This window comes from Podarcis raffonei, chromosome 10 (assembly GCF_027172205.1).
Source record: "Podarcis raffonei isolate rPodRaf1 chromosome 10, rPodRaf1.pri, whole genome shotgun sequence".
Taxonomy (NCBI): domain Eukaryota; kingdom Metazoa; phylum Chordata; class Lepidosauria; order Squamata; family Lacertidae; genus Podarcis; species Podarcis raffonei.
The window spans coordinates 40,043,768-40,069,420 of record NC_070611.1 but is presented as its reverse complement, the minus strand read 5'-3'; the positions used below and the strand labels follow the sequence as shown (position 1 = coordinate 40,069,420).

Sequence of the window (25,653 nt, the reverse complement as noted above, 5' to 3'; positions counted from 1 at the left end):
TCAAGATTGATATACCAGCCTGGTTAAATTATACAGCCAAAAGAAACATAATTCTTAAGCACTTGCATAGAATCACAAAAACATTATGGAATCACTATGGTAAAGAAACAGCAAGAATATGTTTAAAATGACCATTATAGATCATGCTAAATAAAGCTGGAAATGTATTAACAGCAGCCAAGTTAACATGTTCTTTTTGTGTACAATAATGAATGACTATAGCAGATTGTCAAAATTACTGGTGTTATACACAGACTCATTATGAAACATCAATTCGAAACTGAACTCGGCTGCCACAGAGCTGACTGCTGCAGCCTCCAGTTAGTACAGGGCAGAGTGCTCCTTCCTGGAGCAGGTGCAACAAACAAGGCAACTCAGAATTATAAAATACCAGACTGGTGTCACTAGTGATGTTTCAAATATGAAACAAAATCCAACAGACACATCATACGAGGAAAATGTGTGTGTGTGTGTGTGTGTGTGTGTGTGTGTGATGTCACAGGTTATTAGATGCAGGATATTTGTTGATAGGTACAGCTTCCAATCCAAGACTGCAATACCTCAGGGACTGCCTCTTCCCATATAAACCGACCTGGACCCTGCATTCATCATCTGACACCCTTGTTCATGAGCCTCATCCATGAGAGGTCCGGGGGGAGGCAACATAAGAGTGGGCCTTTTCTGCAGTGGCTCCATTTGTGGAATGCTCTCCTCAGAGAGACTTGCCTGGCACCTTCATTACATTTCTTTAAGTGCCAGGCAAAAATGTTTCTCTATAAACAGGCCTTTGGCTGATTAACATTCTATGACCTTTTAAATTGGGGTGGTGGTGAAAGGGGGGATTATTGGTTTGTTTTTGTTTATGTATTTTGTGTTCTCATTTTGTACTTTTATGCTGTGAACTGTCCTGAAATTTTAGGATGAAGGGTGATAAAAAAATTAAATAAGTTCAGCCATAAATCCAATCCAACTAAGTGATTGCTGGCAAGTCTCTGAAGCTCAAACACCAGAAAAAAGGTAGGATGCAAATTCCACTAATAACAATATTATTGCAGACCCATGCACAGCGAACCCTCCCCAGGGATCAAGAAGGAAAGTGAACAAACTGGACAAGAAAACACTCTGGTATTGTAAAACTGGTCACAATTTTATCAATTCCAGATGGAGGTGGGATTTGACTTAAGCATTGGGTGTATATCCCTCTCAGCCTCCTGGTGTAGGGCTGAGGCATGACAGGGTCGAGCCTAGGATTAATGGGCTATCCACAAGATGCAGACCTACACAGATGGCCCTCCCAGGCTGCTGAAGGCAGCTCTATGGACCATCAGCCAAATGCCTTGGCTTTTGGACAGAGACTTCCATCTAGACCAGGCCTAGGCAAACTCGGCTCTCCAGGTGTTTTGGGACTACAATTCCCATCATCCCTGACCACTGGTCCTGTTAGCTAGGGATCATGGAAGTTGTCGACCCAAAACATCTGGAGGGCTGAGTTTGCCTAGGCCTGATCTAGACCTCTCTAACGGGGTACCCTGTGAACACGCCTTTTCTGAGGTTGGGGTGACACACCACTTCACCCCCCACCTGCTGTTAGACTAGGATTCCCTCTGCCAAAGTTGTGACTATTGCTATCAGGAAGGCAAAACCTGCAAAGGGAGCCAATCTGTTTGAAGACAAATTCCTTCTGGGCTCCAAATACAGCAGGATGGGGGCTGCTTGAGCCTGGTGGGGCAGTGCCTCATTCACCCTAATGGACCCGCCTTCAAAGATGCCTCTTTGTCACTTGTATGTTGCATCCAGAAGTGTACTCCCTCTGAATCATTTAGCAGTTGTGGCTAAATGTGTGGAACTTCTGTTGGCAGACCTCTGGTAGAAGAGGTAGGAAGAGCTTAAGGATGGTGGACACAAATAAGTTATGGTGCTTTAACTGCTTCAACGGGATCTGGAGGAGGAGAAACAGAGGGTGAAGAAAGAGCTGTGCGTGAAGGGAGAGCCTTTCTCCATCCTTAGGACCCCATGGGAAACTCAATAAATCTTCTGTACCTGGAACAGAGTGTGGAGAATGCAGCTGAGTGGGACACAGCTGTTGGCAGCCTCAGGAAGTACCATCTACCTTAGGCCTGCCCATAAAAAATAAGTAGAGCGAGATACTAGGGTGATATTTGCTGTTTCCATGAACTCCTTGTTGTGAGACTTTTGTGGATGTACATTTTATAGGTAATTGTATTTTTGTAATATTTTGTTTAAGCTGTCTGTTGTTGCTTCAGTTTTTTGTACCCTGCTTAGAGATATTTTTAATAATAAAGTGATGATGATGATGATGATGTAGAATCCACACTTTTAATACCCGCTGCCTCTGTTTCTAGTGTATGATGGATACATTTTTTTAGAACTCTCAAGTCCCAGACTCTGTAAAAGAGCCTCGTGGCTTCATTTTCCTCTAAATAATCCATCTGCTAGATACAAGTACTAGACAAACCCATAAAAGCACAAATTCAAACCAGATTTGGTATTTCATTTAGAATAACAATGAATAATTTTTTCCCCAGAAAGCTGGTCAATATCACAGCCAAATTGATAAAACAATAGCCAAAGTTTCTATACAACTGTGTTTCTAATTTATTTTTCATTCCTGCCTGTTGATGTTACCCTTCAAATTGGTAGTAGAGGAGTTGTAGCTCAATGGTAGAGCACATGTTTGGCATGCAAAGGTCCTTGGTTGAATCCTGGCATCCCTAGGTTGTAGTTTTTTTAAGCAAATCTCAAATAGGATGGCAGGAAAATCACCTACTGAGTGAGACCTAATTCAGTGTAAGGAAAAGTTACTTAAGCTACTTTTTCTCTAGCAAAGCAGATGTACTAAAAATAAAATACTATGCTTAATGGTGTTTAATGTGATACTAATGGCAAAAGAGGCACTAAAATGTCTTATTTTTTGTAAGTCATGGTTCTCAAAACAGTTCTGGGAGCCACAAACACCCTGTGCACTGCTGCTGCCAGTCACAAAGAGCAAAGAAGAGTATTTTATCATGGTTGTTTACATCCTTCCAAAAGCACTGTGACAGGAAGCGAAAAAAATAGCCCTGGTAAAGTCATTCCCTGGTTGGAAAATAAAGCTGTCTGTCACAGAATTACACCCCACCCACTCCACCTCACATTTTCACTTTATGGATAACACTGAGTCAAATGTGGGAGCTACATCAAAGTATCAACCTGAGGAAGGACCCTAAAAATGAAAACCTTTCCAAATCTCCAAAGCAGTTCCAGCTGCTTTGGTTCAGACCACTTCAGATTAAACTTCAGATTAAACTTGTTTGGATGTGCTCCAAATACTGAAGTTTGGATGTGCTCCAAATACTGAATGCTGAAGTGGGAGCATTCACCTCCAATTCTTTCCTTGACTGAGTTTGGGCATATTGATTGGTTGTCCTTGGAACATTCTGCTCTGCTGCTTCCTTCTAATAAATGCTTTTATTTAGTTTTTCTAATCTAACAACACAAAAAAATGTGCATGTCGCAGTCAGTTTCTGATACATATGTTACTAAGGCATCCCATATTTCTACAGAAAAAGGGTTTCCCCCCCCCTTACATGATGACCCTAATCTAGATTGGCTGAGGTAGGCAGAGACCTCCAGGTATCCAGCCTGGGGAGGATGAAGCCAGCCCGAACTACCAGGAGTCGCACTGGGATCCGGGGGGCTGCACATGATCACATAGAAGGCACCCCCATTTGATGTGGGGAGTGGTCATTTGTTAACAATAGTCTGCTTATTAGAAATGTTTATATAGCACTAAATGAATGTATATTTGTCCGGAATGTGTAGCTATCACAATACATAACATCTTAGGTGTCTGTACATATTCTGCAAACTTCCATTGTTTTTTCCATTGTGACTTCACACTTAGACTGCAACCTGCATCCTCCCTCAAGAATATGCCCAGAGGCTCAAACTAGAGTGTTCCTTATTAATAAAGATGAGGGTATGTAAAATAGACAATTGACAAACCTGTGTTAAATGAACCAATAGAGGTCAAACCAGACATGACATTAAAAGTGTATTTGCATTTATGCGCAAATTTAAAAAATGCAAACAGAACCCATTGTTGAGAGGATGCATCACAGCATGTATGAAGTGAGAATTTAACTGTTTCCTCCCCTGCTGCAGCTATGAGAAAGATCACTATTCCGAAACCGTATTTCTATTAGGAGGAAAGTCCCTTTAAGCACCTATGGGGAATTTCATGCCAACGCAATAAAAGCTTCAGAGTAGCTATTTTATTCAAGACCAAAACAAGAAAGGGTTTAAAAAATTCCCTCCATACATGCTACAATTTTGACAGTGATCACACACTACCACCTAGCAGCTATTTGCATTTTAAAAAAAGAAGCAGTGCATGTTAAATTCAAATATGCATTTTAGGGAATGGTTGCAGGTCAGTGGAAGAGATCATGGATTTGCATGTTGAAAGCCCCAGGTTCAGTTTGCGGCATCTCCACATAGGGCTGGGAAAGATTCTTGTCTGAAACTCTCTCTACCCCTGCCAATCGGTGTAGGCAATACTGAGCTAGATGGGCCAACAGATATATGGCACTTCCTGTGTTCCTAATGTCACATTTATTCTGGCTCTTACTCTGCATCCTTGCAAAAGCTTGCACAATTCCTTGGTGCAAATATGAATGCTTCTCTATACAGTGCATGCAAGGCACCATATTATGATCACAACCCCTAATACTATTCTAATGCATCAACAGAAGTATAGCATCCAGATCAAGGGAAGTAATAGCACCACTCTACTCTGCTTTGGTCATGCCACACCTGAAGCACTGTGTCCAGTTCTGGGTGCCACAATTTAAGAATGATAATGACAAGCTGGAACCTGTGCAGAGGAGGGTGAGCAAGATGATCAGGGGCCGGAAACCCTAAGTAGAGGTTGGATGACATTCTGTCATGGGTGCTTTAGTCTAGATTTCTGCATTGCAGGGGGTTGGACTAGAGGACCCTTAGGATCCCCTTTCAACTCTACAATTCTATGATTCACTGATTAAATTGAATACAAGAAAGATTACTGACTACAAGAAAGATTAGGCATAGTTTAACCCCACTAGAATCCATGGAACTTGTCCATTTAAAGATGCACAAACATTCTACAAGTTCTAATGGGAACAATCAAGTCCCAACACCCTCACCTGGGAAATTAAATTACACAGTACGTATGGAATTCAAGTAAGCATGTTCCCAATTGTAGAATTAAGCACACTTTCCATGGATCACATTAAAAGTGTTTCTATGACACCTTCTTTCATTGGTTTCTTCCTTTATCACTATTTTGAGGAACGAAGAACTCAATACTATAAAACATTGTAATTACCAGTATATGTTTTATTAAACCAAAACGCCACAGAGTTAGAACTAAAACTGTTTTGCATTACAGGAGCACTTAGATACCAAAGGAGCGATTGACCCAACATGCCCCAGCACTGAAAACCCTAAACAAGAATTTTTTCCCCCAGGGCCCTCCCCGACCCACTATCAAAATTGGGTTGGGGGCGGGTGGGATTAAGAGAACCCCCAGAATAACATGCAGTGGGTAGAGAGGGGTAGCAAGCTGCTAGGCTTGCACAGGCAGAACACTTGTACTAGCCCAACACTGAATTCCACCCCAAGTCCTACTAATTAAGCAGAAACACATTTTGCCGTTAATATTTCAATCACAGTTTCTTTTAAAAAATTGTTTTGCAAATGACAAGTAGTCAGGTTGTCAGATTGGTCATGTTTTTGTCTTAAAATCTGCCTGTGGTTACTGGCCAATAGTAGAGAGAAACATGTGCCCTTGCAAGTGGCGGATGGGGGTTGGGTGAGTACCATGCTAGTGCTATTGATATTTGTGCCTTGTGCCCCAACAGAACACTACAGACAAGTTGCTGCACATCAGTAATGGCATAGAGGCACCATTCCAATAACTACCTCCTACCCCACTTTAGTAGCTGCATCAGCCAATTTCAAAGCAAAAAGATTCTTCAAATCTGGAGACCACTTTATTTTATTATTATTTTTAGTATCATGTGGGATACACATGCTTCTCACTGCAAAACTCTTTATGCTTAAAACTAATTAGCATAAAAATTAGATCAGGTGGCAGAAAGTCAGTTCCATTTCTGGAAAGTTATTCAAAAATAACATATGCAGAATAAGCATCAAATTATATCAAACTATTCTAAGAGTATCAAAGAATTTCTTAACAAATAATCTTACTTACTTTTCCTAATCAAGAATCATATCTTTAAAAACATTCCTGCATCTGTTTTTGATCATAATCAAATAAAAGGTTTCCGCAGGAACAGATGGCACTAGTTTTAATGCTTTGTTCCCTAATTAAGATGAAAATGATTTATTAACATTTTATTATATATGTAGTAATGATTTCTTTTGCCCAGTCTATTCATTCTTTTAAAACTTGAGTTTAACATCTCTGGGAATGACCTCAAGGGCTGCAACTGTTTGATGTGAAAGCAAGGATTTCCTGTATTTTAGCATGAAGGTGCTGAGGTGCATAGCTATTTTAAGGGTTAACAATTGTAGTCATTGATGCGTATATATTAGGCTGTATTCATAAAACACTGCGTGTTGCCTGAGTCAACCTCTTACAGTCTAACCGCAGTGACCAATAGGAAGAACAGAAGAGAATCCAAGAAAGCTGAGGTAAGCTAGATTCTCAAGCATTGTCAAATTAGAAACAACAGAATGTTAGGTGTCTTGGGTAATGTGTCTGGGGATTACTGCTGTATATTTAGGGTTTTATGCTACAAATTTACAAGAGCTCAGACTACAAATAATGTTAAAAGGAAACAAAGACTTTTGTACTTAAACGATTTCCAACAGCCACCAGAAATCATCACCTAACCTGTACAAGGTAAAATATTTCAGTTACTCATTATAACAATGTTGGTATATATTTCTTGTAAGAGAAAGATGTCAGAGACATTTTGCTAAATCCAGTATGACATTCTCTGGAAATAATTTAGTTTCTCTCACTTGCTCTTCTTTCTATTTTATTACTTCAGGCAGTATTCTGCTATTTTGTGGACAGCAGTTTCAAAGCCTGTTAGCTCTTTTCAGCTGTTGGACTTTAGAGAAGCAGCCATTAAAAAAAACCCCAAACCCATGTAAGGCATTGGTTTTCCCTTTGATTTAGTGATCCTTATGACTTATGATTTTCTTTAATACTCCCCCCCCCAAAAAAAACACCCCCCCTCCAAAAAAACCCAAACTCAACCTTTCTGCACCAGTGTATCCGGCTTATTTTCTTTCTTTCTTTTGAAATGTTATATATACTTACTTTTAGAAAACCAAGACAGACATAAAAATTTGGGATGCATTGTTGCTGTATAATTACTACTGCATTGTAGTAACTTGGCTTGCATGTTACGTTTTTTAATGTATAGCTATGGAAAATGTTAGTTTTAATGTGAACAATTTTAAAAAAGAACTGGACAAAGAAATCTGAATACGTGGCCAAGCAATAAAAGTGAAGTTCTAGGGAGAATTTGTTTCCTAAGTAATTTACATTTTAAAGAGGAAAGCCAATAATTTGGGGCACAGGGGAACGATTGAAGAAGAGGAGTAGGTTTTCAAACAGAGCTCTCTAGACTTCTAGGGAACATACCCAGCAAGCAGCTGTTAAAATATTCTTTGATCTTTTTCTTGTGTGTGATGAGAACCAGGCCTAGAAAATCAGAGCCATATGCCTTCTCATCTAGGAGTACAAAAGAAGATGTGAGTTTCTTCATGGAGGACCAAACTAGGACTGGATAGCAGTCAATAAAGGCAATTATGTCAGTCACTGTATGCCACCTCTGTTTTGGGTGATGTTGGGATTTTTGCGTGTGAAATATTTTCCCTAGTTTGGAAAAAGGCAAGTTTTTAAATGTTACTGAAATTCAGTAAGAGAAGCAAGCTCTGTGTCTAGCTTCTTTTAAACATGAACTGAATGTGTGCACACTTACCGTATCTAGAAAAGGAATAAAATCCAGATTGACACATACTATTCTTAGAGTCATAGCTTGTAGTTCCCCCTGAATTTAAGATACAACTGACCCCTTTTTTTTCTCTTCAAAAAAGTTGTGACACCATGCAGGACAGCATTTCACCCTTATAAAGGAATGCACATTGTTGCTTTCAGAAAAAGATACTGTGGAGATGTATACTTTCTTATAACTATTTTCCCCTTTTCTCCAAGGTTAACTATGAATGTACAATTGTATTCCAGACTATTGGTAGTCTTCTTGACCAATACCGTGTGGACTCGTAATATCAGGCCAATGTATGATCAACCTGATACATATGACTGGTCTTTCTACAGCTTTGAGTGTCCACAAGAATGCTTCTGTCCTCCTAGTTTCCCAAACGCCTTATATTGTGATAGCAAGGAACTTAAAGAAATTCCAGCCATCCCAGCAAGAATCTGGTATCTCTACCTCCAAAACAATCTCATTGAAACAGTTACAGGGAAATCTTTTGTGAATGCCACACAACTAAAATGGATAAATCTGAACAACAATAAAATTACCAGCAATGGAATTGAAAAGGGTGTATTCGGCAACTTGAAAAATCTACTCTACTTATTTCTTGAGAATAATGAGTTAGAAGAAGTGCCTGCTCCATTGCCATTGAGTTTAGAGCAGCTGCGTTTGGCAAGAAACAAAATCACTACAATCCCCGCAGGGGTCTTCAACAATATGGAAAACCTCACTGCGCTAGATCTACATCAAAACAAACTGTTGGACAGTACTCTCTCAAGTGACACCTTCCAAGGACTTAACAGCCTCATGCTACTCAACATCGCTCAAAATTCACTTACAAAAATGCCACCAACCCCTCCAGCTAATGTAATACAGCTGTTTTTGGACAATAACTCCATTGAAGCAATACCAGAAAATTATTTTGATGCAACGCTCAAACTGATTTTCCTTCGACTGAACAACAATAAGTTAACCGATAAAGGTCTACCATCCAAAATATTTAACATTTCATCTCTTCTTGACCTTCAGCTATCTTACAATGAACTCACCAAAATCCCATCTATCAATGTTCACCTCGAGCACCTTTATCTTGACAACAACAGGATCGACAGTAAGTGCATATCAGCAATCTCAGACAGAAGTTTTTCCACAGAAATACCCCTCCCCCACACTCCTCCCATTTATAGCACAAATGTTGCAGTGTTGTGCACACATGCCCATGCACACACACATGCATTCACAAGTCCAAAAGTGTATAGGTATTAGAAGCAACAAGAAACCAGACCAGCTCTGGTTTAATGAGAACCTATTGTATTTCAGAAATACAAGTTCTGTACATTTGATCTAAACTGTAAATTCCATTGGCTAGTGACTAAGCCCTATTTTGTCTAACCTCAGTTTTTGAACATAATCCATTCCGGAGGTCCGCTTGACTTCCAAAATGTTTGAAAACCGAGGACCAAAGGTCTGTCGGCAAATTCAATGGGGAAACTTGAGAAATGAGCCTCGGAAGCCATTCGACTTCCAAGGCGTGTTCGAAAATGGAAGCATTCACTTCTGGACTTTTGGCATTCAGCATTCATATTTGTGATCACATATAATGGGATGAGGATCAAGTACAAGGAACATAGGGTCAGCTCCCACAAAACAAATTCTGGCACATGGTTAGAGATCCAAAGTAAAATGTAGATGGGTCTTATTAACTGGAGGGGGGGTGGAGCGCACAGAATGCTCTGTTCACCTAAGACAATATTGCAGACTCTGTGGCCCATAGCTTAACTTCATGTGGCTATGGAAGCCCACAGGCAGAGGAGGAGGAGGAGGAGGAGGAGGAGGAGGATTGAGCTGGGGGAACAGCCAAAGGTATGGATTCACACAATAATGATTTATAATTCACAATAGATTGCCGCAGAAGGAATATACATGTTAACAGAAGAATGGTCCCCATCCCTGACCTAAGGTACACAGATATTTTGTGTGCTGGCAGATCCCTTACCATTAAGCAAACCATCCAAGCATGATACCGGGCCAACAAAGATCAGCTTAATGCAAACCAGACTGCAATTGCATCACAAGAATAAAACAGAAACAATTAGTGCATACCATAAGCTGCTGAGCCTAACCACAAATCACACATCGAGTCACATTATCACACACATGCATGATAGCACAACAGAATTAGGCATTGCTTCAAAAAACAATTTACCCATTTTACAGATGGGAAACACTAAGAGCTTCTAGTTCAAAGAACAATCACGCTAGAAAATTCAAATCCCAGGCAAATCAAAATTACTAGACACCACTCCTCACAAGGAGTGAAGAAGATACTGCCAAGTTTTAAGAGGGAACATGCAGCCTCATTACCTGGTGACTGCTGAGCAGCAGCCACTTTTAATTTGCTCTGTTACCTTTCTCATCTTCCATGATAAAAAAAATAGAAGGAAACAAATGATGAACTGTGATTCCTCTGGCTTCCCAACAAGTCCTAATCTTACAGGATCATATTTAAAATATTTACTTGGTGAGTTTTTTGTAGGGAGGGAAGACAATGACTCCCAACCACTTTTCTTATGCTCTTGTTTTGTTTTTTTGTTTTAGGTATTAATGGAACCCAAATATGTCCAGTTCCTATCCCAGGGGATCATGTCTATGAGAGGAACTTACCACGACTCCGCTATCTCCGCCTGGATGGCAATGAAATCAAACCTCCAATTCCATTTGACCTCATGTTATGCTTCCGACTTCTTCATGCTGTTGTTATTTAAGGACAGCTTAGTGTTACCATTATTGCGTTAGTAAACAGGTTTTGCTGGCATTAAACTTGTTAGAACTTCCAGGTGTTTTTCGATCAATTATACTGTCCCCCCATGGAGTTTGATTTTTAATTGTTAGTGTTTCATCACTTCTTTTTCTTTCTCAAAAATACTCTCTTGGTACAGCCAACCTGTCCCAATTATTTTAAATGTCACTCCATTAAGACGATGCTTTTGCTACTCAAATGTATTATCTAGCTGTGGGTTCCATAAAAGTTTTGGCATTCTTCTTCTACACTCTATACATATTGGCCTGCAGATTCAGGTGTAGTACATTTCACATATTAAGCAAAAGTAGAATATATAATTGCTTATTTTGTTATCTTTTTTTAAAAAAAGAGCATTGCTGTAGATGCCAGATAGCATGTTTAATGATAAAAATAAGTAGCAGAAATCTCTTTCCCACCCTCTTCATTCACACGGAAAGTGTTATATTGAATACATTAACAGCTGCAACACTGCTTCATTTTGTTAAAATGGGGCCAAATATCTCTCTTTACAAAAATGAACATGTAAAATCGTACAGTTCAGAAGCTCCATATGCATGGAGCATGGCTTTCCACCAGCAGTGATGTTTACACATGTACTTTCTTACTTGTACTATTCCCTCATGATATACCAGCAGAATTGCCAGTAAATTCCACCTGTAAGAAATTTCAAGGTATACCTTAGCAAACCATCTAAGGAATTTTGAGGGAAGAGTTATAAGAAGATGAATGCAAGTTATGTACATCCCTAAAACACTAACATTGCTACAAACACATTTCATTTATCATTGCACATGAACAGCAGAAGCAGCCTTAGGCATCTGTTTATTGAAAAAGTGCACAAAGATATCTGCAAAAAATGCTTTTGTTAGGAGAAAGGCACATGAACTGTGTTCAAATTAACCAAATGTAAACTGGCATAGAAATGGAGCAAACTGAACTTAAAATTGGAAAAATGAGAAAGGGGAACTGAAATTGACAAATCTGTTCATCTCTACTTGGTGAATGTTATCTTTACCTTCCGAAAAAGTAGATTTGCATGCTAAATTATACATAACTAGAGCCACAGTAGCCATAGTAATTTATTTTTAGTCAAACAACTTTACATGATGATGATGATGATGTTAATAAAGAAATGTGACTCACTAATTAGTTTTTGTCACATATTTAGTTTTGAACACTTGACCATGTTCCTTTCTCTACAATTACATGTTTCCTAGCCCTACTCTGAGAAGCCAATCATTGTCCTGTCCAAGATTATAGGGCTATAACAGAAGCAACTGATGACCTTGCCACCCAAAGTCAATCCTGCACTAGATAATAAGATAAGTGCAGATATACATAATGACCCAAACCCAAGCTTTTGGTGTTGGGGAGGGGAATAAGAGAATACATAAAAGCATAAGATTTTCCAGTCGGCGAACTTATACCATGCTGTTGCCTATGAAAGTCTTAGTTAGTCTGCTTTTAAGTTGCCACAGTAAACCAATATTCCCATCTGTTTGGAATTGCCCATATATAAAATATGCTGATAAGCACTATTAAGAATCTGTGTCAGAAATATAGAAAATGTTTGCTATATGACTGTATGCAAGAAATGGAAACTATAATGCATAAGACCAATTCAAGGCAACACCGACAGTTCCTGGGGGTTTTTTTTTGGGGGGGGTTGCAGTACTGTCTATGTGAACTCCATGGTATTCTTGAAAGTCCAACAGAAAAGAATTGAGTATGGAGCACAGCAAGGTTTATCAGTTTTGCAACTTTTTAAAACAATAACAACTGTGTCTAAAGAATCTGTTGATGAGGAATGGTCATTCAAAGGTGCAAAAGAACTACAACTCAAGTATAAATGAATGTCTAACAAAGTAAATTACAAATGGCACATCACAAGGTACAACTTCACATAATTAATGCATCCCTTGAACTTGTATTAAAAATATTCATAGCAGTTGTAAAAAGGGACACACATCTCTAAGATCATACCCATCTGTCCTTTTTATGTACCACATGCAAGAAATTTCTACTCAACCAACTGTGTAGCTGGAAAGAATTAAATCATCTATCACTGGCAAGTCTAAAGGAAAAGTTTGCAAGAGCTATGTTTTATATAACAAAGAGTCTCATATTTCATGGCTGAAGGAGAAAAAGTAACTGCTAAAGGAAAAACCTACGTCATATATTATGCATCTTTATTCAGTGGCATATGAGATATAATTAATGTATATTTAGTATTGATTAATTTAACCAGTAAAGTCTATTAAAAGTCTGTTGGGACAGCTGATTCCAGAACTGCAGAATCATATGATGCTTATTAGGAAGTAAAGCCTACTGTAAGCATGTTTAGGATTTCAACCTAATAGTACCAAACGATACAAACAAACAACTCCATTTTGAAGCTGTAGTCTAATGGTATGCAACTCCACAAGTAACACTTCATTTATTTTTATTTTGAGTTCTGAATTACAGTATTTTCCCTACCTAGTACCAGCATATCTACAATAGCCAACCTATCATGGATTTGGCTGGCTCTCAACCTCCACCCCCACCTCCATTTCTTTCATCCTCAATTATGGTGGGCTTCAACTGTGCAGGAGAGGTTGACACAGCAGACCACAGCAGTATTCCACGTGTCCAAGAAGCATGCACTGAACTAACACAAGATATTTTGTTCCTCCCACTCCCAGCCATCACTAGTTGTTGGATGAAGAGATGGAAAAATCTACTGTGTATTATAGTCCAGCATTTGTACTAGCTTATAATGATAAAAATTCTTAAACAGAATTCTTATTTTTTATTCACATGCCCTTTCAAAATATTTTCAGTCTTTGGACTCACAAACTGCAGAACCGGACTGTCATGACATCAGTGTTTCATTACACATAGTTTAATGAGGCACTGGTTGTGAATGGAGAACTTGCCATTTTAATTTGTGCTATCCCCTCTCCCCACTATTTTTTGTCATCCAGTTTGGAGATGTTGTCCATGAGAGCCAAAAGCAAACAATAGTCAATCAGTACAACTGATACTAACAACTGGGAACAGATGGTAAATATTTTCATATGGCAGATTTTGGGAAAACAGAGTGACATTAGGTCTTTAGAATCAGATTCCAAATCAGATTCCAGAGCCTGGAATCAGATTCATATCCCAAGCCCTCTAATATATTTTTTTGTGGGGGGAGGGGAGAGGACAACATAAATTACCCTCACTATTTTTCCCAAATATTGCAATACCTAACAAATGCAGAATTTGAACTGGTCTACTAAAACTGTTTATTTCAAGTCATGATAGACTCATTTAAATTTAGGCAATTATTCCCAATGTTGGTTTTCTTGAAGCTACAAAAATATACACATTCATAGATAGATAGATAGATAGATAGATAGATAGATAGACACACACAGACACATATGCTACAGTTCAATAATCTGAAACATACTGGGGTTGTAAAAACAAAACAAAATGGAGCACAGCAACAGATTTTCTCATTCCAAATCATCCAAAGTGAAGCATTTGAACACAAGAAAGCATCATCAATCTACTAAAAAGGCAACCATATTATTATTTTTTAAAGGCACTGTTTTCATATAATTATAGTGAAGTGGCGTATCTAAAGGATATGTATCTAAGGGATTGTTTAGTACTTATTCCATATATAAGCTAAGTCCCAGGATGTGAAAAATGCATTAGCATATATTCTTTCCCTGTTAGAGGCACGTTTATCTCACTTTTCTTCCCCTTTGTTAAAATTTAGATTGTAAACTGTGTGGTACAGGGACCTGTACAGTGAGTGCCATGCATATCAATGGTGCACTATCAGTACTATTACAATGAAGAAGAGGTTTGAATACAAGAATTAGACATTCTTACCTGTAATCAATGTCCTTTTAGATCTGCTGTATTGGGTATCTTTTGTGAAACTGCATTTTCTTTTTCAGAACCCAGTTTCCCGAAAAATCCATTCAACTAGGCCTGGTTTAGGGAAACAAGGCAATGTTAGGACTTGGAAGTTGGTTGAGTGTAGCTTCGGAACATACCAATAGAAAAACTGAAGACAGTGGAATAGTTACTAATGCTGTTGTCAGGATTATAACTACTTGCGAAATAAAAAGTAACTAATTCTTTTGAACCTCACCTACTGTAGCTCTTTAGATTCCAACAGTTATTAATCTTTGACTGCTTATATATGGCAGCTGTGAAGACAATCTCTTTGGGCTGTGTTCCCTAGTTCCTCTGGCAAGCAGGTCATGAGCACAGCCCAACACTCTCTTTTAATCTAATTCCTTACATCTGTGAAGAAAGATAAACCTGTTGATTGTAGATGTCACATGGAAACAACTTTAAATTGCACCACCTAATGATTGCTTCCACATGGTCATCTATTGGCATCAAGCATGTAATAATTCATTGCTTTAGTTGGGATTATTTTGTCCATTATACTCTGCAAAATGCAAGAAGCAACAACAACATTAATAATGTCAACAAGTCCTTACTCTAGATGAATTAAGATTAACATATGAAATAGTGAAGCCACTGCAGGAAGATTTGTGTATTTGTGTGCATGTGGCAGCCATTCCTTTGAGTAGTGAAATTAAATGTCAATGCAGCTCACTATCTCCTGGATATTTAAATGTAGGATAAGTTTGGGAAGTTGCACCACACCACATGTATATAAATGTTTCAGAACTTTAAATACAATTAATAAAATACCCGGTTATAGCTTTGTCACCACAGTTACTGCTTCAGCTGGTAGAATCCAGGTGATTCTGCTTATTGTGCTGCACTCAAGCCATTTATCAACCTGAAGCCCATTTATTACAATTGTCTTTCTGCTTTCCTGAAGAAAACTAGTTTGGAGTAACCTGTTTCCTTTCCTTGCAAGATAAGCCCTCTTTTCCCCACCCTGAAATGGCACCCCTGCAAAGGAGGAGTTATATACACTCTGAGGGGAGAATTATCAGGGTTAGAGCTAGAGTTGGGTGTGAGGAAAGAGAAGTAACTAAGACTGAGGGAGCTAGTGAGATGAGATTGCAAGGGGGAAAGATTTAAAAAAGACATAAATGCCCACTAGCATCCAGTAAATATTCAGTGCAAGCTCCCTTTGTTCAAATTGCAAAATGATTTAAGTAGTCTGAGGTCACCTACAGTTCACCTACATCAAGCCATTGGAAATATACCTTGATGCTTTACAGCCTGAGTTTTGGGGAGGAATTAGTTTGGGATTCGCACAAGGACAAGGCCGCATCAATGTTGACAAACAGTATACAGTACTTTGGAGAGAGAAAAGGGAGATCTCAAAATAATTACTTAGCAAGCAGGCCTCTCAGAGATGAGGAAATATCTTGCAGAGTTCAGGCTTAACTAGGCCTCAGCTAGAATTCATTCCTGTTTTTTGTTTTTTTTAACTATACTACAAGGCCTTCTCTTTATATGGGGCACACTTGTGTATTTTCTTTTGTTTACCCTGAACACTTCTGTTTGCTACTATTTGGTTAAATAAATTGTATTTCTCCAATACAATCTGTGACCCGTTTAAGAAATGACAGCCCCATCTAGGTTAAGAGGGTGGGGGAAGAAGGGGGCCCCATTTGTTTATTTGTTTTCTATATCCCCCTTTATCTAAACATCACAGGGCAACAGAGAGCTTGTTAGTTATTTAGCCTATTAGTAGGGAAGTGGAAGACCTATCTCATACCCAGGGTGTGGGTGGATGTGGCATTGAGAAGGCTGTGCCTTGAGAGAGCAATGGCCGTCACTGCAAAAGTGCCACAGTTCCTGCTGAGGAGAAGTGGCTGTGGAAAAGCCCAGTTGCTGAAGTTACTACACCCGGAAGGACTGCCAGCATTATGGTGTGGGCCCCTTTCACCAACATGTCACCAAAGTCACTGTTACTCGGAAGGAAGTCTGTGCCCCCAGGATCACTGAGGAACAAACTTTGTGGACAAACACTTTCAATTCCTTTCCATGCCTTCACTAAGGCACTTTGCTGACTGAGGTGTAGGAAAAGATGCCAAAAGATGACCAGACTAGCAGGTGCTGTGTTCTACGTGCAGTACAAAACCTGACAAAGCTGGCAACAGTTTTCACTGTTATTTATTTTATATTCTGCCCATCCTCCCGAAGGAGCTCAGGGCAGCATACCAAGCACTAAGAAAACATTACAAAAGAAAACTAAAAATAGTTTATGAACATTCTATTTAAAAAGTTAAAAATATACTCCCATCAGCAATCTCAGGGTTACCTGGATGTCTTTCAGCCATCAAATGGCAGGGTCAATTGGAATTTTTTAAATAAAAAATTATCCTGCAAATCAGTAATGAGAGATACTCCTCACTTAGAAAGGCAGTCTGCAAATGGGGAACCACCCCTGACAAGGCCCTGTCACAGATCATTGTTAAACAGGCAGCTCCGTATGGTAACAGTACCAACAAGCCCTCACCTACTGATTCTAGGATCCAAGATGGATGATACTGGGAAAGACACCTTTAGGTACTGGGTCCAAGCCATGTAGGGTCTTATATGTTAGTACTAACACCTTGAATTGGGCCCACACTGATGGTCACTGTGTGCTTTCAAGCCTGATGTCAGATGGCTCCATAGGGCTGCCACGCTTACCAGTTTAGCAGCTGCATTCTACACTAGCTGGATTAAAGATTAAAGAAGAAAGGTATGTGTAAATTTCTGTCAAATACTCTGGGGAATGTCAGCTAGCTACCAAGGGCTGCAAAATGAACACTGCTTGCTTGGCATCTTCTCATGCACCAGTGTTGGTCAATCCAGAGCAATTTCTGAGTATGGCAGGCATGTGTTTCACTGTGAAAAGCATCTTGCAAAGAGACAATAGGAGCTAAAATGTGGTAAAACATTTGAAACCCTACCAAATGATTTCCAGTTGCGATTTTTGGGATTAAAATATGCATTGTGTGGAATGCACTGCACTGGGTTTCATTTATCATCATAATTAGCGAAGAGGAAAATCCTTCTGGTGGTTAGACTGAAGTTATTGCAATGTTTTAATTTGGGGATAATTGGGTCAAACGACTGAGCCCTGAGCTCTTTGGATGGCCTTGAGCATGTCATTTCCTCTTAGCTTCAGTTGCTCAAATGTCTAGTGAAAATATTATCATATTTCTCAAGTTTCTTGTTAAGAGGATGGATGTAAATATTTCCTGAAACACACTTTGCACACTAAATGTTCATTTGGCATAATAAAATAATAAATAATTGTATTAATACTAACACAAACTATATAAGAAAAGGTACGCAATGTGTTTAGTTGTTCCTTTCTTTACTACTAGGCTTAAAAAACACAGGCTCAAGTGTTCAGAACTTTCTGTTTATTCTTGGAAATGCTGAATGATGTATTAGCTGGTGCCGTAATGGGTTTTAAAATCCTCTTTCTGCAAAAACAAATTGCACCCAGTTACATCATTAGCTTTTGCACTTAGATTTCTTTCAGAAATTGTGATATGAAGGTGTTTAAGCACCAAGAATTTTCTCAGGATTAGAGCTTCCTGTACCACCCTCCCACAAACCAGGCACCCCACTGCCATTGGTTAGGGTCAAATACCACAGGCTCTGCATTCAGAGTAATTCTGTGCCATTTGAGAAAGCAAGAGCCAAAGGTAAGTTTTCTGTTACTTTCTTTATTGATTAGCAAACTGGATTTTTTTATATATAAAAAAGCAGAAACTATTTTTAAGCAATGCATTTTAATATTTTGAGAAGAATTAGAATTATAAAAATGTACCTTATGTTATTTTTATATGGCTATTTCTTAGTAGCTTCCTGTGAGAGAGTAATACATTATTGGCATAAAAATATTTGACAGCTCTTGTAGATGCCAGTGTAATTACAGTACGTTCCAATATTTTGCTTATACTCTAAAAGGCGTACAGAGACACACAGATTTCACAAGCAGTTTTTAGTGGACCAAGCAGATTTACAGGTGTGGGTGTGGGTGTATACAACACATATACAGAGACATATATATAGTATATGAGAGAGATTGGTGTGGTTTTATTTCTTTAGATGTGGTCTTCAACAGCCAAATATGCTCCAAAATACGCTCCAAAATACTAGATTATAATTTTTTATTTGTAAATGTAATCTAAATTATATAATAAAACAATAAAATAGTAATATGATATAATATCCTCTTTTGCCAGTCCAAACTCTTATTCTTCCAGTAAAACAAAACAGTATGTTCAGTGGTTAGTGTGATGGTTTTGCATCTGGAAGACATGGGTTCAGATCTCTCTCCAGTCATGTGTTCAAGACACAGTCTCTCGGTTTCAGCATTACATTTGCACATTTAGATAATCAGGGACTTACTTCAGAGCTCCTTGTGAGAATGTCAACAACAAAAAATCAACTACCAGTACTTTGCAAATTAGACGTTCTAGACAATATGAGCAGTAGTAAAAACAGTACAAGCTACAATATGAACAAATCAACACACTGTTTGGAATTATAAATAAACAGAAAAAATAACCAAATTAGACTGTCCTTATACTATTTATTACAAAAATTTCCAAATAAGTTCATTGACGTATAAGAGGTTCCTAAGTTATCAGCATAATAGCATATCTGTAAAGCAACTCTTTAGACAAACCTTTAACACTGTAAATAAATCGGTTCTGAAAAGTGCAATACAGTTAACCCTTGGTTATAGGCAAAGAGAGTCTGCCGGCTAGGTAGCTAAAAAACTGGAAAGTGTATAAGAGAAAAATGAGTGCCTTGTGCTATTCACCATTCCCATTGGAATTTCATGCCTCCATGTGTAAACCTGCTTCACAAAGGCCTTCTTTCAAGAGGCTTAATATCAGTTTGTTTCAGTCTAGGGAACCTCAAAAGACAAATTGTCTCATGAATTTCTAATATCATACACTGTGTGCTTTAAGCACAGCTTCTAAATGTGTAAAAAGTCATGTGCTACTTTCTCAGTTTAAATACAGTGTGTGCATGTGTGTGTGTATTCACACTTTCCCCATATAAATCCCTCAATGTATGTGAATGATACAATGAAGATTGGAAATTGGATGGAGGAGGGGTATTTAAAATTTGATGTGCAATGCTTTAAAATGATAAGAGAAGACTGTTAATGTTCAGACCACATGGCTCCTATCCAACTAAAGCTATTTGTGCTTGGCACAAGTTAGTTGCAACTAACAAAGCACATTGATTCCAGTTTGGCTTAAGGGTGACTAACTAGTTGGGCAGTGGCCAGTATTTTAAACAAAATTCAAACCAGTGTTCCAGATCTACTTTAGATTTCAATAAAACAATTGTAAACAATATAGTTATAACCTAGTCCAATCCACTATGCTAAGAGTGCAGAGGCTCTGTGAGTTCAAAATCCAGTTTCATGGGCTGCATTCACATTGCCACTAGAACCTGCATGCAGCCCATTGGAAAAACATGTGCATGAACCTGGAGTCACTCATTGCAGAACCAGGAAGGATATACTAGATGAGTTATTGTGCAGCATAGAGTTTAAGCAGCGTACTTCTAGCCCAGAATCCCGTGGCCTGAGCCCATGCTTATGAACAGAATAGTCCCATTTGAAACATATGGGGGGTCTGGCTTTATCCCATAACCAAACTGTATCTATTTAGGTATATGTGCTGGACTCCTAGCTTTCAGGGGAGCACCTGATGCTATAGGGTAGCAGTCCCTTACAGGAGACCACAACACTAAAATACAATCCAAAGTATTGAAAGAAGCTGAGCGGGAAGTGGGGAGAGCAGGCCTAGAGTATCCTCTGATTTCTGGATCCAGGTGATCACTCTTCCTAATGTATTCAACCTGCTCTGTACAACCACCCCACTAAGAGTCTCAACCCCTCCTCACAAAATGGGATACCCACCTACAGGCTGCAACCAAGATAGAGATGGAGCACAGCTATGCACCTGTGATGTCCACTGACCGCAAAGGAGACAATATGAATCCCATCAGGACTTCTTACTCATGGAGCCAAAGTTTATCTCTTTTAAAGTAGTGTTTAATTGGGAATGTTGCCCTTATACATCCAGTTGTACAAGTATGTATATTGTTTACTTGACAAATAATTCCAATTATATATGCTGAAGTAGAATGTCTAAATAGAATAAGTATCATTTGAAAATGTTTCTCTCTGAAGTCATGGCTCACGTGACCAATTAATAATAATAATAATAATAATAATAATAATAATAATAATAATAATAATTTATTATTTATACCCAGCCACTCTGGGCGGCTTCCATAGAAACCAAAAATACAGTAAAATATCACACATTAAAAACTTCCCTGAACAGGGCTGCCTTAAGATGTCTTCTGAATGTCAGGTAGTTGTTTATCGCTTTGACATCTGCTGGAAGGGTGTTCCACAGGGCGGGCGCCACTACTGAGAAGGCCCTCTGCCTGATTCCCTGTAGCTTTGCTTCTCGCAATGAGGGAACCGCCAGAAGGCCCTCAGCGCTGGACCTCAGCGTCCGGGCAGAATGATGGGGGTGGAGACGCTCCTTCAGGTATACTGGACCGAGGCCGTTTAGGGCTTTAAAGGTCAGCACCAACACTTTGAATTGTGCTCGGAAACGTACTGGGAGCCAATGTAGGTCTTTCAAGACCGGTGTTATATGGTCTCGGCGGCCGCCCCCAGTCACCAGTCTAGCTGCCGCATTCTGGATTAGTTTCCGAGTCACCTTCAAAGGTAGCCCCACATAGAGTGCATTGCAGTAGTCCAAGCGGGAGATAACCAGAGCATGCACCACTCTGGCGAGACAGTCCGCAGGCAGATAGGGTCTCAGCCTACATACCAGATGGAGCTGGTAAACAGCTGCCCTGGACACAGATTTGACCTGTGCCTCCATGGACAGCTGTGAGTCCAAAATGACTCCCAGGCTGCGCACCTGGTCCTTCAGGGGCACAGTTACCCCATTCAGGATCAGGGAATCCTCCACACCTGCCCGCCTCCTGTCCCCCAAAGACAGTACTTCTGTCTTGTCAGGATTCAACCTCAATCTGTTAGCCGCCATCCATCCTCCAACCGCCTCCAGACACTCACACAGGACCTTCACCGCCCTCACTGGTTCTGATTTAAAAGAGAGGTAGAGCTGGGTATCATCCGCATACTGATGAACACCCAGCCCAAACCTCCTGATGATCTCTCCCAGCGGCTGCATGTAAATGTTGAAAAGCATGGGGGAGAGGACAGAACCCTGAGGCACCCCACAAGTGAGAGCCCAGGGGTCTGAATACTCATCCCCCACCACCACTTTCTGAACACGGCCCAGGAGGAAGGAGCGGAACCACTGTATGACAGTGCCCCCAGCTCCCAGCCCCTCAAGACGGTCCAGAAGGATGTTATGGTCGATGGTATCAAATGCCGCTGAGAGATCCAGCAGAACTAGGAACTGTGTATACACACATCGAATTATTTGTAAAACTCCTTAGCTCATCACATTTCTAGTTAATAGTATTCAATAACCTATGTATTATATTTCATATGATATTTGCATTTATATTTTTAATAATCGCGTATATGCTCTCTTCCTTTAGGAGACTGAAGAATGAAGGCCATTGCAAATATTTTCATGCATTTTTTTCTCTTTGATGCTGTTTTGGCTGGTCCTACAAGGAGTCCTGTAACTTACGACTCTGAAACATATGATGTTGGTTTGGAAGATCTGGATATCCTATATGACTATGATGAAAATCTGTCTGTTGATCAGGCACAGGTAATTCTAAAATGTGGGGTTTATTTTGCTCTTATGTATTATATTGTACAATTGTTAATAGTGATAACAAACACATTTTTATATTAGGTGGGTTGGGGAGAAGAAATGAGTTACATTGACAGGTACTTGTATTTTCTGTTTAATGGACTAAATTTACAATTCATATCACAGTCAGCAATTTGTGTGTTTCTGCAGGAAATAGGTACATATTGGTGGATCTCATTAGGGAATCACTGAGTGATGGCATGCTAAAATAGAATAAAGCAAACATCCATTATCTCACCTGTTTGTACCATGGTCCGTTGGCATCACCTAATCTGTTGATACACCATCATGTCTTTTGATAACACACTAGAACAGCTGGTGCTTGAGCCCATCTCATGTTCTTGTGGATCACTTGGGGTATAGCCAGGAGCTGATATTACATTAATATTGGGAATCTGAGGTGAGATACCCATGTAGCAGAAGTTGTCCCCAGTTCTAGTCACCATGCAGAGGCGCCTTAAGGTCCAAAACAGTTTACTGCTGCAGAAGATAAAGCTTCAGTAATACAGTTCCAGATGTTCATATATACATACAGCTTGTAGGCTTTGCAGCTACAGATAGATATATACAAGTTCAAAGTATTTCTGTTGCTCCAGTTTCAAGGCATAACACAGACTCCAACTCACAGACAGACTCAAAGACTGACTCTGACACATAGACCCAAGATCCCGGCAACGCTGAACTGACATGCCTTAATCACTTATATAGACAGCACTGGGCCATTGCAATAGCAACTGCCTTGGTACCTATTGGCTTATGATTCTGTCTGAAATGTCAATAGTGACCAGGCCTGGAAGGAAAAAATAGACAATTTTTTAGAGGTAGTTGAAAATGTTTTGATATTCATGTGAGAATTTTGTTTTACATTTGCTTTCAGAATAGTCTCTGTGTGTGAAGTTAAGCAACTGGAATCTGACTGATAGAAGAATGCTAAAGAGAAGCAATTTCTGACAGTTTAGGGCAATAAACATTATATTATGTTGGGCATCTTAGGGACGAAAGTCTGGCTATATTACACAAGGAAATATAGGAAAGTAAAACCAGTGTTTTCTTCACATTGTGAGGAAAGTGTATTTCTTTTTGTGATTTATAGCCAAGATAGAAGTCTAGGATTTTTGCCATGGTGTCAGTGGGAGGTCTTCTTCCCACACTGTAATTCTTTTTACAAATTCATACAAATGGTATAAAACTTTTAAGAATGCATGCCTGGAATTTTATGTAAATGCTCTGAGTTATGTATCTTCTTAGATAGGATATGTTGTTGCCATCCTCCAGGTGCTAAGGAAAGTGGACAGCTTGTGCAGATTTTGAACTGTAGGATGATGAATTTGGCTCCTGACATCTCCCTTTGTACATTGCTGTCTCTTGTATCACTGTGATCCTTCCAGGTAGGAAGGTGGAAGATCTAAACAGAAGTCTGGGTTCACTTTAATTGTCCTATTGCCATAGTTAAGAAGAATACTAGAGTGGAAAGTTCTGGAAGTTTACCAATCTGCAGATGAGGTGGTATATTGGCTTTCGTTTCTTCTTTAGCTTCCAAGTTCTAGGAACTTGGCTCCTTTTAAAATATTTCATCCTAAGGGGGCTTATTGTTCAGGAGAGAATTGAGGAAAAGAAAGATGCCATTCAAGTAGATAATTTATGTGTCTGCTGCCAAGCAGAGACAACAGGAAAAAGGAAATGTTAAAAGAAAATAAACATAAGAACAAGGAAGGGATGGTTAGGTCCAGCAGGAGAAAGAGACTAGAAAGGGAGTGCAATTTGAGGAGTAATCTCTACTTATTTTCATTTTTGAGCTGAGCCTCAAAATGTTCCTCAAGCTTCTGAAATATAGTATTTATATTTTTCTTTGGGGTTAGCGTATCAGTCTCTTTTGAGAAACGTGTCCATGTTTGCCTGTAGCTGTTGAAAGATTCCCATGTCTATAAAAATCTTAAAGTGGAAACATTTTTATTAGCTCTGATTCAAACTCCAGAGCTGAGTAAGTAAGCTGAGCTACCTGCCTGAAAATGAAGATGTATGGGAATTCCCTTTCAAATGCTTGAACCAACCCTAGAATAGCAGAAGAGGGAATTGTAGTTCTAGGCAGGAGTGTAAGTCCGAAAACAAGACAAGTCATATAAGACATAACAGAGCAATGTAAGACATCCTCCTTCACACAGGTGGGGAAATGGGTGTTTCTATTTGCAGTCCACATTTAATAAGATGCAAATTGCAGTTACTGACACATGTATTATTGTGACACATGTACTATACTCAACTCATGTGTCTGTACTCTTATGATAGTATTTATTTATCACATTTATATACTGCCCATATAACTAAGTTGTTTGCAGCATCTTATGTATAAGATGTATAATGCATTTTTATTATACAATCCAAGGTTTAAAACAATAAAACCAGCAGTAGAGAAACTATCTAAAAGCCAGCATAAACAGAGCAGCATAAATGCAAACCACCATAAAACCAGCCAGGGCGAAGAACTTGGTGCAGTTATTTAAAAGTGCCAAACAAATATGCCTATTATAAAAGTGTGATAAAATAAAATTAAAAAGGCTTCACCTTTTGCTTTTTACTATTCCTTGCGCCCTTCTTGGCAAAAGTCATCCCGCATGGCAACAAAGACATTTTCCATTCCAAAACTAGGCCTGAAACCCAACTCAATTAGAGAAAACCCAACTCAAATAGAAAATCAGCGTTATCCATGAGATCTAGAACTACTTAGCAATCGCCTAGTAAAATACCATACTTAGGAAGGGGATATTTGTGACCATCTTGGACCTGTTAATAGGTCTAGGCTAGTTATTTGTTTTTCAAGACAATCAAATTAACATCTCTTTTAAAGTGCCTGGGACTGTTTCTTCTTGCAATGAGGAATTCATAGCCTACTGGATCCAGATAGACATTTGATATAATACGGCAAGATATGCAAGGGTCAAGCACATGTGATTGGATGAAGTCAGTCTTCCCTACTAAAGTTTAAGTGCCAGTAAAATAGGACATTTAACATAGCCTCAGGTAGCATTTTCCATTACTTTCATAGAAGTAATCCTTAGCATAATGTGAT

The 25,653-nt window shown here is 39.1% G+C and overlaps 2 protein-coding genes across 5 annotated transcripts in view; both read left to right on the top strand.

Annotated features, from left to right (window-relative positions):
• The first annotated feature begins 6,493 nt into the window (after positions 1-6,493).
• On the top strand, positions 6,494-11,652 carry KERA (keratocan). Of its 3 annotated transcripts, none has more exons than XM_053406846.1 (3): positions 6,494-6,699; positions 8,237-9,129; positions 10,617-11,652. In XM_053406846.1, exons 2-3 carry the CDS (start codon positions 8,244-8,246, stop codon positions 10,781-10,783), a joined length of 1,053 nt encoding a protein of 350 aa, XP_053262821.1. In that variant the 5' UTR covers positions 6,494-6,699; positions 8,237-8,243; the 3' UTR covers positions 10,784-11,652. The 3 variants fall into 3 exon arrangements, with proteins under 3 accessions (XP_053262821.1, XP_053262823.1, XP_053262822.1); XM_053406848.1 differs by having other exon boundaries at positions 6,495-6,699; positions 8,267-9,129; XM_053406847.1 differs by lacking the exon at positions 6,494-6,699 and adding an exon at positions 6,721-6,910.
• A 4,306-nt stretch (positions 11,653-15,958) lies between these two features.
• Positions 15,959-25,653, top strand: part of EPYC (epiphycan) — a 25,995-nt gene continuing 16,300 nt past the window's right edge. Inside the window, exons 1-2 of one of the 2 annotated variants that reach the window (XM_053406852.1) lie at positions 15,959-17,488; positions 22,363-22,541. In XM_053406852.1, the coding sequence (XP_053262827.1) occupies positions 22,374-22,541 (168 nt within the window). In that variant the 5' untranslated portion in view covers positions 15,959-17,488; positions 22,363-22,373. Of the gene's footprint in view, positions 17,489-18,245; positions 18,447-22,362; positions 22,542-25,653 lie in introns of those variants that run through there. The other variant, XM_053406850.1, reaches the window with a different exon arrangement.